We start from the raw sequence: 11,077 nt of genomic DNA, 5'->3' as shown, positions 1-11,077 counted from the left end.
TAGAAGAACTTACCTGCATTTACCTTTTATCTGGCAGCTGCTATTTGATCAAATAAGTGCTCTTCTCTTAACGTGTCCCAAGAGTGACTACAGCATTTCAGATTCACCAGTGCCCCGTGTGACCTTCACCTCTGTAAGTAATGCAGTTAATCCAACTCCTTGGGACCAGCAATGGTTTTTTTAAAAGTACGTACACTCTTACACAGAATTCCCCTTCTGTAACCGAATCCCAAAAGGTACCGAAAGGTTAAGACAGTTCTGAGTTTTGTAACAGATGACAGGGATGCACTGAAATACTTAAATAACTGATAACTTGCATAGCAAGATAGGTGTTAATAAGCCTTTTCATTATTATTATTATCGTTGAATCCTCTGGAAGACTCAAGTTATGGCAGAGAGTTATGGCAGAGTTGTTGTGTTTGAAATGGTCCCTGCTCAAGAGACAAGGGTCCAACATTAAAAAGTGAGCCGATGTGATAACGGCTGGCTGGGCATTGAGACAGGGGGTTCTTCATGCCTCTCTGTCTGTAACACATTGCTGCTTCAACTTTTTCACCAGTACATACCTGACTGACTGAACATCTATGCAGAATTCCAAAAGGTACAGGGTCCTAACACGCCACTGTTATGTGCGCACTCGGTACTAAACGGTATCCTAACAACCTGTTAATATTATTGCTCATAGCTTACTAGTTATTGCCATTTGCAATTATCAAAAAAGTACACCATCAGAATATGAGTTCCCTCTTCCATCAAATCTAGTCTGGAATAGAATGAAATATTTTTTCTTCATTTGACTGTAAAGAGCTAATCACAATTTATTGCCTTTCCATTTTCTTCTATTTAAAAATATATATTCATGTCCACTTTAAAGCAACCCTTTAGTGTCCTAAGCCTGGCTTTCCCCATACATACCATTAGTGCATACCTGGTGGCCTTTGGGAAAACCTACTGATTAGTGCCTTAGAAACTTGTTTTTTGAATTGTCATCGTACTCCTGGAGGCAGGTGACTGACGGAACGGTGATGGGTTATTCCACGGGGTGCAGTACCCTACAAGCCTGACCCCTCTCAGAACTGGGCCCTCTGAGCATCCGCTGTGCTCAGTCTGAGTCTTCTCAAGCTGTTGCATTGTGAGGCAGCTGCAGCCCTGACCTTGACCCTTCCTCCCCTCCAGTATAACCTCTGTTACCTCTGGCCATCTCCTAGGTGTATTTACATGTAAACTCTGGAGTTTACAGAGGGTTTTGAGCTGCCACCTACACAGGAACTGGAGCAGAGGCCAGAGAAGTGCCACCATCCACGGAAAGTGTCCACTTTACCAGGGTTCAGCAGTGCAGTATGGTTACACAACCATCTTTGATTCATTACACACTAGTTAAATTAAGAGCTTGTGCTTTTCCAGAAGGCAGGGAAGGGGAGTAAAATTTTATCAGTGCTTTTTAGCTTAAAAGGGATGAATGTGGCCTACTTCCCCCTACCCACCCTAGCCCCTCCTAAGCGGGTTTTATGAGTTATTTTAGTGTTCATCAAATCCTGTTTTAGTAGTGATGTTACTTCTCTGCTTAATCAGGAAAGTTACAAATAAAGGCGATTCAAGCTTCTCACAGATTGGGGAGGGGAGGGGAAGGGGCAAATAAACCAGCTTTAAGTGCATGTAAACATGTTTATACAGCTCAGGAATAATGGGTTATCAATTTGTCAGTCTGTAGCCATGTCTGAGAACTCTCCTCTCTCACACCAATAAATAATGTGGAGTTGACTTGTAGGCAGTGACTCTTCCGACTGAGGAGCTGACAGGGTGTCATGTATCAGTCAGGATGCCAGGATGCTTCTCCTAATAATGTCTGTCCTTCTGCTGATAGTGCTGTTTGGACTGAGCCTCTGCTGCCTGCACTTTTTTTCAGCCACTTCAGGCTCTGAGTCGCTCATTTCAGCATCGGGCAAGTAACCGTCATTCTCGCTGTCAGGCTTGAGCTTGTTTTTTGCCCTGTCCTGCGCTGAAACTCTGCTCATGCCCAGGTAGGGGTAGCTGGAGTTCTGGCGGCAGGTCTCCTCCAGGCTCTCGCCCTGCTGTTGTCTCTCCCCCTTCTTTGGAATACGGAATCCGCCCCAGTTTTTCACTGGGCTCGTGGGTGTCGTAGGCACTTTAACTACTGTCTGATGAGAGTTTACTTTGACAAGACCCCCATTGCATTTAGGCACTATATCCCTCCGTGTGCCAGGTGCTGGCCTACCACTGGAGTGGTTCACAGCCCTTCTATTTTCTGATTGCCTCTGAGAGAGTTCTGTGGGTCTCAGTGGTTTGTGGTGGTGTTTAGAAGTCTTTTCCTTCAGTTCCACCTTCATACCCTCACACTGTGGACGATTGTCTCTTCTCTTCCTGTGGTCAGGTATCACCATGCCGTTCTTCTGCTGTGCTGATACCATCCGTGTTTCTGCAAAGGTCTTGTCAAAATTTAAAAAGCCACCTGGAGTCACACCACCTTCCCTCTGGCTGGGCTGCCTCAGCATGGGCTTGCTGTCGTTCCCAGAGCTGGCTCTCACTCTGTCTCTCTTGTGTGGTTTTTTCAAAGCGTGGGTTAGAGACGTGCCCATCTGCTTCCTGAAGAATGCAGAATGCCATTTCAAGTCCTCTATCTTAGGGGCATCGGGGCCCAAAGATGGACTGTTGAACAACACCGTGTTTTCCATTGAGGAGAATGAGGAAGGCACACCTAAAGGTAAACAAAGGAAGTTACAGTCAAGCAATTCCATGTCTGGCCGAGTACCACTTTCGAATGTATCTATTTTAACTCAGTTCCTCACACCTGATTCTTTCTTCTGTGTGGACAGGTATCTGGTTGCCTATCCAGCACCTTCACAGCATCATTACATGGCTGTGGCATGGTTTCACACTGCACTGCTATGTGTTGTTTACTTTCCTATAGCCATGCTGTATCTAACTGCACACGTAGCACAAGTAAATCCTACCACTGCTGTATCCACTAAGACAAACTCAGAGGAGGAAAGAGCAACCAGCAAGTGGATCTGATTGAGTCTAAAATACAACTTATTACTTACTGAATACTTTAAGGATAATCTAATTCATGCAGTCACATTGAAGTTAATTGTCTTTCTGAGAAATGACTACTGTCAATGAGAAAAAAAATAGTGTTTTAAACCAGAGTGCTACCTTTTTAAACTTCCTTCTTTAAACTGCCATCTAAGGTGCAAACCAGCACATACTGAACACTAAAGCAGTGGCACTAATAACTCGTAGGCTCAGGTATTGTATGGCACCTGGATGTCAGCCATGGTCTCCCTGTCACAAGGAGTCATTAACAGACTCACACCAGGAAGGATCAGAAGCAGCAAGCCAGTCTCCTCCCCACGGAGGAGACAACAGACCTAGCCCTTTCCATAGCTGTGTCCCCACCACAACAGCTCTTTTCTCTTCCCAGCTGCTGATGCCTGGTGGACTACACACAGTTTTAATGAGAATAAATGAGGTCCCGCTTGTCCTTCAAAGCAAGCCATTAGCCTGTAACCAACCTTTCAGTGCCTGAGCTCCCGTGTGAAGAAGGTAACACTGAACATACCTGAAACTCTTTCTTGTTCCACCTGTTTTGCGTAGATATTAAATATCTGTTCTTGAACTTTGCAAACAGACCTCTTGATTTTTTCCCTTCGGGTCACCATGTAAGTGAGATTACGCACCTGGAAGAAATCAAGTTGAGTGTTAGAGGAATTGTGTTTCTATAGTGTCGTCAATCGGCTTTGAATTCCTTCAGCACAAGTACTATACACCAGTTAAATGAGTTAGTTAATGTATTTAATGTTCTTCACCACACTTCTTAGAAGAGTCTTAAATGCCACGTAATTGACAGATTATTCCATCAGATATGGGAGGCCTACAGCCCAAAAGTAACTTCTGTGAACATCTGTTCAGAGCTATATGTAGATACAGGAAGTCTAGAGGAATGCTTAAATACGCTGGCTATCTGGCCTAGCACCTATTGCTGCCTAGTGTTTGGGGGGCAGCAGAAAAGTCTACTAAACTCACAGCATGAGAATGTGGGAACTATTCACCAGTACCAGTCTTCCTGACTGGCACTGCAGTAGGGTGGATCGAAGGGAAGGCAGGCCAGTCTATTCACATCATAGCACAAGGGAGGTAACAGTAATGACATCATTGATGTGACCATCTCAGGTGTTTTTAGAAGAAAAATGCATTTCTTCCCATAAAATGTGACTGATCCAGACAGCTGCAGCAGTTTCACAACCACCACCATCCTCCTAGAGCTTAGAAATCATTTCTGTCCCAGGTGAGAAAATGGCTGGAAAGTATCTGTGGGAGTTCCCAAGGCTCCTCGCTCAGTTCCATGCAGCTGCATGTGGTGTGGTGCCCTGTCAATGACAACCTGTCGCTGCTCTCCCAGCCGTTAAGGAGGTGACACTCCAAACACGTGACTGGTTTTGCTACAGTCCTGCTCTATTTAAGGCTCCTAGTCCCAGGCCAGCCGGTACTTTAGGTAACTGTCACTTCTCTGCAGGGTTCACCTACACGGAACCCACCACAGCCCAGGGCCTTCTGCTCTCTGCCTTCCCTCCTCTGAGCTGCGCCATGTCCGCAGAAGTACCTGTTCCAGCAGGTGAACTTCATGATATGATTTCAAAATCTGGTTCCAGCTGAATGACACCATCCACAGCATCATTCACAACAAACCTACCCAACTTTATCTTGGATGGATGATGAGAGGGAACAATGGAATAATAAAAATACTAGAAATCCCACTAGAACACTGTATCCTCTTTTGACACCATGCTACAACACCAGAAAAGATCCATACAGAGTAATTAAAGATCCAGGGAACACGGTGCCAAACTCAACTTGTGTAACAAAGAGAAAATTAAATCTTGAGTGCACAGAGTAGAAACAGAAGGCACAAGGTCACAGCTCTGAGCTAAAGAAGGGTCATGTCTTCAAAGGTGAAACTAGAAAACAAACTGCAGTAATTAATTAGAAGAGGAATTAGCCACCGTGATCCTTTCCAAAGGTTGGAGTAGATGCATGAGCAGGTGCTGACCCGACATAGCACCAGATACTGCTCTGGAAGAGGCTCTAGTTCACTCACAGGTTACCAAGACTGAGGCAGGCCCCCCCCAGGTTCCACACCCAGCCTGCCCCCACAAGCTATATGCTTGTATGGGTGTGGCAAACTACCACCATTTCATTGCTCTTTCTGGCTCATCTTAAACACTCTAGTTAGTTCCCAAACAACCCAAAAATGAAGGAATTCAAGTCTTTACAGGATCAGATGTAGTTAGAATGCAAAGCTGATCCTACTGAACTGTTCTTTAACCATTCAAAACCTGAGTGGAGGACTGTGTGCCTCCCAGACCTACTACACCAATAGTCCAGGGAAATGTGTCAGTGGAAAACATCTGCTCCAAATCAAGGTGAGTGTTACAGTCTTTTCCTTCTTGTACACCAGATGAAAGGAGCAGAAAAAGCCTTGAAAGGCTACAAAAGCTCCTGCTGGGGGTTGCAGTACAGTTCCCAGCCATCAGCATTAATCAGTAAAAAAGCATAAGCAGAAATAGGACAATCCAGTTTGGAGATGGATGCTACAAGTCAAGACCTGCTGCCCTGTGAGCTGACCCTGTGTTTGACAAGGGTAATTAGTGCAGCCACTGTGCTCTGCAGAAACCGAGTGGTAACAGTGGGCTTTTCTGAGCGTACAACTCTGCGCCTGCATGCAGGGAGCAACTGCGAGCATCGTTCAGAACCTCGGCTCACAAAGGCCAGCACACCTCACCCACGCAGCGCAGGGGCTTACCCGCTCTAGATCCTGCCGGAGGTGTGTGAAGAGCTGCAGTCTTCTGAACAGAACATCCTGTTCCTGTTTAGCCAGGTTGTCCTCTTCATCCTTCTTTGGGGTTATCAAAGGCTTATTGAAGTTAGCTTTTCTCTTCAGCTTCCAGTACTGGTAAAGGAATTCAACTGGCTCCTCGGGCAGCCGCAGTGCTTTAGCCACTTCCAGCGACTCAACGAACGTATAGAACTCATCCTCCAGCTGCTGGAGCTTTTGCTTGCGGAGGCTGACTCTGTGGGCCTCCTCCTGGTTCTGATCCATGCTGTGGAAAGGGTCAATCTGGGCAGGAAGAGAGTTGTCCTGAATTCCGTTCCCATTCTCCTGACCTGGGCTTTCACTGAAAGTCTCATCCTCTGGTTTCTTGCTGGAGCTGTGCTTGGGACAGTAAGACTTAAATTTCACCTCGTCGTTCTCCGCCAGAATGGTCTTCATCTCCAAGCCACGGTCAAACGCACAGGTGACGTGAAAGGCTGTTCTGCAGTTCTTCACTGAACACTACAGAAATTAAATTAAAATTAGTCAGATATAAATTTAAGAAGTCACACTGCCTAAAACTATTCGAGCAGCAAGGACTGCTTTGGAACACCAACCCTGTTACCGCGCTCTGCTCCTAAGCCGCAAGTACGTTCTTGCTTTCTTTTAATTAGGTTTATGATGTTGTGGTTTCAGGCCAGGCATGGATCCCACGTCCCAGTGGGACTGGCCTGGTTAACCCCTCCCTAGCCCAATCGCGCCATTCAATAACCAGCAAGTCCCCAAGAGAAGCGTTCTCACCTTCAGCGGGGCCGCTCACATAAGGCAGTGTTACGCTAAGGAAACGGGTCCCCTTTTGACTGTGCCAGCAGTGGAGGCCGGGGAGGGGGTGGCAGCTGGGTGGCTCCAGGCCAGGCTGGTACTTTTAAGGAAAAGTCTTTCCCAGCACCCAGCCCCATGCTACCCAAAGGCCTCTGCCAAGGGGTTTTTTTTTCTTGTTATCCCAATTCTAGAGACATTAAATGACAAACATTAAATCCCTGGCAATTGCTACTTCACTGACTACAGCCTCACTGCACCTGGGAGATAAGAAGAACAGGAAATTCCATTTTTTTGTCATTTTTCTTCCCTTCCAGTGACCCCAGCCATCACTGAGTGATGGGCAGTCACTACGCTGATTCAGCACCTCATTTCGAATGATAAGTAACTTTCTCTTGCAAAATGCTGTGATAGCGACTGCCAGCCACACAAAGAAAGGTTCACACACACACACACTTACACACACATATATGCATATACACAGATGCATCCATAAGTATTTGTATCAAGCCACACCTCTGCCTCCAGTGCCAAGAATGAGAAGTGGAAATAAGCATTAGTGCTATTAGCTAGGAGAGAAGCACATGATGCTTAACCCAAGTCATGTAACCTTACAGAGGAACACACTGCACGAGCGTGTTGATAGGGTGCTTTGTAAAGAACCAAATTTCATTCTCTGGGTTTTCCTGCTGAGGCATATAAAGATGCAGCAGAGATTCAACAGTTTCAAATGAACATCATTTAGTAAGATCAACATATAAAAGGAATTTAAAAAAAAAATACCAGGGCACCTTCTGCCCTCTTCTCTCTTGCTGACAACAGGGCAAAAAGAGCCCAAGTGGAACACCAGACAGTACAGAAGAGTATATGCCGTAGCCACAGTTGCCAAGCTGCTACCATCTAGAATCATCAGCTCGTATGTTTTACTGGGAAAAGAGGGGAAAGCCTGTCTCATGGGAAGGAAAGCTGCTCAACTCGGGAGAACACGCAGTCTCACTTTTCCCACCTTAGGGCAGCTGCTCTCTGCCCAGCCTGATGCATACATCCAGCTGCTGGCTTTTCTAATTCTTGTGCACAACTCATACCCTCTCTGGAGGCTTGTGCTCTCTGCTCCTCCAGTTAATGCTACTTCACTTCTCTAACGTTCTTCTCTGCTGCAGACAAGTTCATTGCACAAATCTAAATAATCAATGGTACCAAGATTCACGCAACTCTTGTAAAAAAATTGCAGTTTTGCCTGACATTTTGTCTGTCCCTTCTAATTCCAAATGTACAACTGTCTGGAGTGGCAGCCATCACGCCTGCATGTCATCCTGTGTCGCCATGAGAAGCAGAGAAGTGGTATCAGAAGAAATGTGGAAGGACAGCCTGCCCCTGCACACTAACATACATAAATACTCCAGCATTCAACTTCAACTACTCAAAGTTACCTGTCAGAACAGGTCTGGAGAAAGGACAGAACATTTTCAGGTCCGTAACAGCAGCCAAGAGAAAGAGGTATTACAATTGCAAAGTTATATGCTGTGGACAGAATTATTTTCTCTGATTAGCATTTACTATTTTATATATTCTTTAAATGGAAACAGACTGATCGGTCTCACTGGAACTGCTGCTGCATTGCTGGTTTACGATGTTTTCTAGAACCACAACACATGACTCGGAGCAGAGGGGAAAAGGAAATGGACAAAATCTAGTTTTTAAGAAGTGTAGGACTTCAGCACTTCGTGTGTCTTCATGCTGGTCTCTCCATCCTGGGTCCTGTAACATTATGCTAGCCACACAACAGAAAGAGCTCTGCTTCTTCAGGCTTCTTATGAGACAGCAGTGTCTTGCTATCTCTCAGGCAGCTTCCCGAGGATCATGTTGAAGAAGCACTTTGAAGGTGAACAGCATTACCACACTTTCACTTTAATCTTTTTCAGCACAATCACAGCACTCTTCCAAGTGGGTCACCTGTCCTTGTTCTCTCTCATCATTTGTTCTCCAGCCAGGTACATTAAAGTTGTGTCTCAGGAAATCTCCTCCTTCAAAAATCAGGGGCTTGGTAATGTGCTTCCTCCATCTCTTTAGATTTTGAAATTGCTCTTAAAATTACTTAACACTTCTGAGTGATTTTTGCACCGTGCAGGGTCTGGAAGGGCTTTACCACTAACAAGCCAACATAAACATGCACATGAAACCACACTGCCCATTCTGAAGTGCTCAGGTGTGGATCAGCTCAAGAAAGGCTGAATCCCTGGCTAACTGGAACAGCAGAGAGAACTTACGATGTGTGCAAGGAGACCAGCTGGCACTGGCCCCAGATTGGGAGTTGTTGGTATGAAACAAATGGCTGTACAGCCTTGGCTCCATAGCTTGCTTACTGCGTACGGAAACCAGTTGTTTTGGAACTAGAACTATGAAGACTAGACAGCTGGCTTGGTTTTTCCCTCTCGCTGTTTCGAGCAGTCATCATCCCTGAGCTCAAGGGAGTACCAGAAGCCAGAACATGACACTGCTGCAAAGCACTGTGAACCAGGAAACTCACATCCAGGGGTTTTTTTCCCCCACTTTGAAACACAAGGAGCTCCAAAACCTACCCACCACCAGTGAAGGAAACGGGGTCAGTTCCCTCAAGTTGTAGCTTGCCTGAATCTCAGGGCAGACCAGCCAAAAACCCACTTCTTCCCTACTGCTCAAAAAGCATAATAACTAAATGCTCATATATTCTCAGCAGCTTCAAAGCCAGAGAAACAGTAAAACAGCTACAGAAAAAACAGTCACAGCCAAAACAGTCCAACAGTCAGTTGTACCTCAAATTAGGAATTCACTTCCAAAGAGTTCAGTGAGAGCTGGGCATGCTCAGCACCTGAAATATTCACGCTGTTATAGGAAACGCTCAGCTCCCACTCAAGTACCAAACTTGTCTCAGAAGTTGCTCAATAGGGACTAGCAGACAGGTTTCAGCACAGAAGCTGGGGGTTTCCCTCTGCTTAACAGCACTTGAGGTTTTTTCAGAGTACTAATAAATGTATCAGCATATCTACAAATTCAAGTCTTACGTGATGACCTGGCTATATTATTACCATTTTACCATAAAGTGTAAGAGCACACTAACATTCAGAAGCACTTTATGTGCAACTAAGTCCATCGTAACCAACAGGAAACCACCGAAGGCTTACTTGTGGGATACACATTTTGTGTATCCACTAAAAACTGACAAGACACACGGACATTTGTGCAATGAAATTACCTGTATAGAAGCTCCAACTTTTTCATTACAAAGGCTGCACACTAGTGCCCATCTACTGCTGGGAATGTGAGAAACCTTTGTAATGGGCTCCATTTTTTCTGGGCTTCCAATGCTCACCTAAGAGAAAAAAGGTTAAAAAACACAGTGACCATTACACTGTGACTTGAAAAGGGAAATAATTTTATCAAAGAAATCAAATTCCTTGTATGCCCATGCAAAATCAGCATGTTTCAAGTTCCTCAGTTTATAAGGAACTAAAAAAAAAATTCAAGTGTCTTGTTTAAATCATCAGCTCCTCACCGCATGAACAAAACAGTTTCAAGATGAAGCCCACCAATTTATAGTTAGCGTACAGGACGACTACTTTGATTATGTGAACTCATAGGAATTCTCTCACATCCAAACCTTCCTGATTCACCTTTCATGTTCCGTTTGCAAAATAAAACGATGCTGTGTGTGCTTGTTAAATGAGCGTTGCCAGCAGCAAAGGCCTCATTTTTCGAGGCCTAATTTTGGTTGACAAAATTGGTTGTCATTACTTTCTTTGCAGATGCTGCTTCATCCTGGCAGATTGTACATCTACGGGAAAGTCTTTTATACTGTCTTGCTAACAAGTACCATATACACGCTACACTCAGTGTAGCGATGCACATGAGGTTGAGCAGTGTTTGTAACAGATTTCTTCTCTGCCAGAATCACTGCAGCCACGAACTCCCGGATTTTTAGCACCTACCTCTGGAATCCACAGAGCACAGCTAACATGGACCCACTTGGTGCCACTCCGGGTCGGCTTCATGGCACCACCCTTCTTGGGACACAGCAAACACTTGGGCTGAACGCCGAGCGCGCAGGTCCTGCACAGCCAGCTGCCTTCTGGCACCTTCAGGATCCCGTAACACGCCTGCATTCCCATTCACAGAAAAGGGAAAGAAGGCAAAGGAAAAACATGCATTTCTGTTACTTTTTAGGTGGTTACATGTAGCCAAATACTCTATGATAAACCAAACTGCTTAAAGCTGGGAAGGCAGGACAGGAATAAGGCGGCATCTGCCATGGAAACAGATATGTGAAGAAGGCTTAACTGCCACAAGAAGGTGACACATAACAGTGCTTCATTAGCTCTGTTCAGGTCAGTAGGTTCTCAATTAAATTAAAATTACTCTAATAAAGTCCTACCTGTGTCCCTGCTCGTTGCC

General features: G+C 45.2%; 1 protein-coding gene across 1 annotated transcript in view; it reads right to left on the bottom strand.

The window, feature by feature from the left end:
* Positions 1-1,777: 1,777 nt before the first annotated feature.
* The window catches only part of JADE1 (jade family PHD finger 1), a 41,793-nt gene continuing 32,493 nt past the window's right edge, over positions 1,778-11,077 (bottom strand). Inside the window, exons 7-11 of the mRNA XM_084263041.1 lie at positions 10,615-10,782; positions 9,882-9,998; positions 5,822-6,352; positions 3,581-3,698; positions 1,778-2,716 (exon numbers count right to left, since the gene is read on the bottom strand). Coding sequence (XP_084119167.1) covers positions 1,815-2,716; positions 3,581-3,698; positions 5,822-6,352; positions 9,882-9,998; positions 10,615-10,782 — 1,836 coding nt within the window. The 3' untranslated portion in view covers positions 1,778-1,814. The remainder of the gene's footprint in view (positions 2,717-3,580; positions 3,699-5,821; positions 6,353-9,881; positions 9,999-10,614; positions 10,783-11,077) is intronic.

The sequence above is a fragment of the Gallinula chloropus genome, assembly GCF_964237585.1.
Source record: "Gallinula chloropus genome assembly, chromosome: 4".
NCBI classification, from domain to species: Eukaryota; Metazoa; Chordata; class Aves; order Gruiformes; family Rallidae; genus Gallinula; species Gallinula chloropus.
This window is presented reverse-complemented; position numbering and strand designations above follow the sequence as displayed.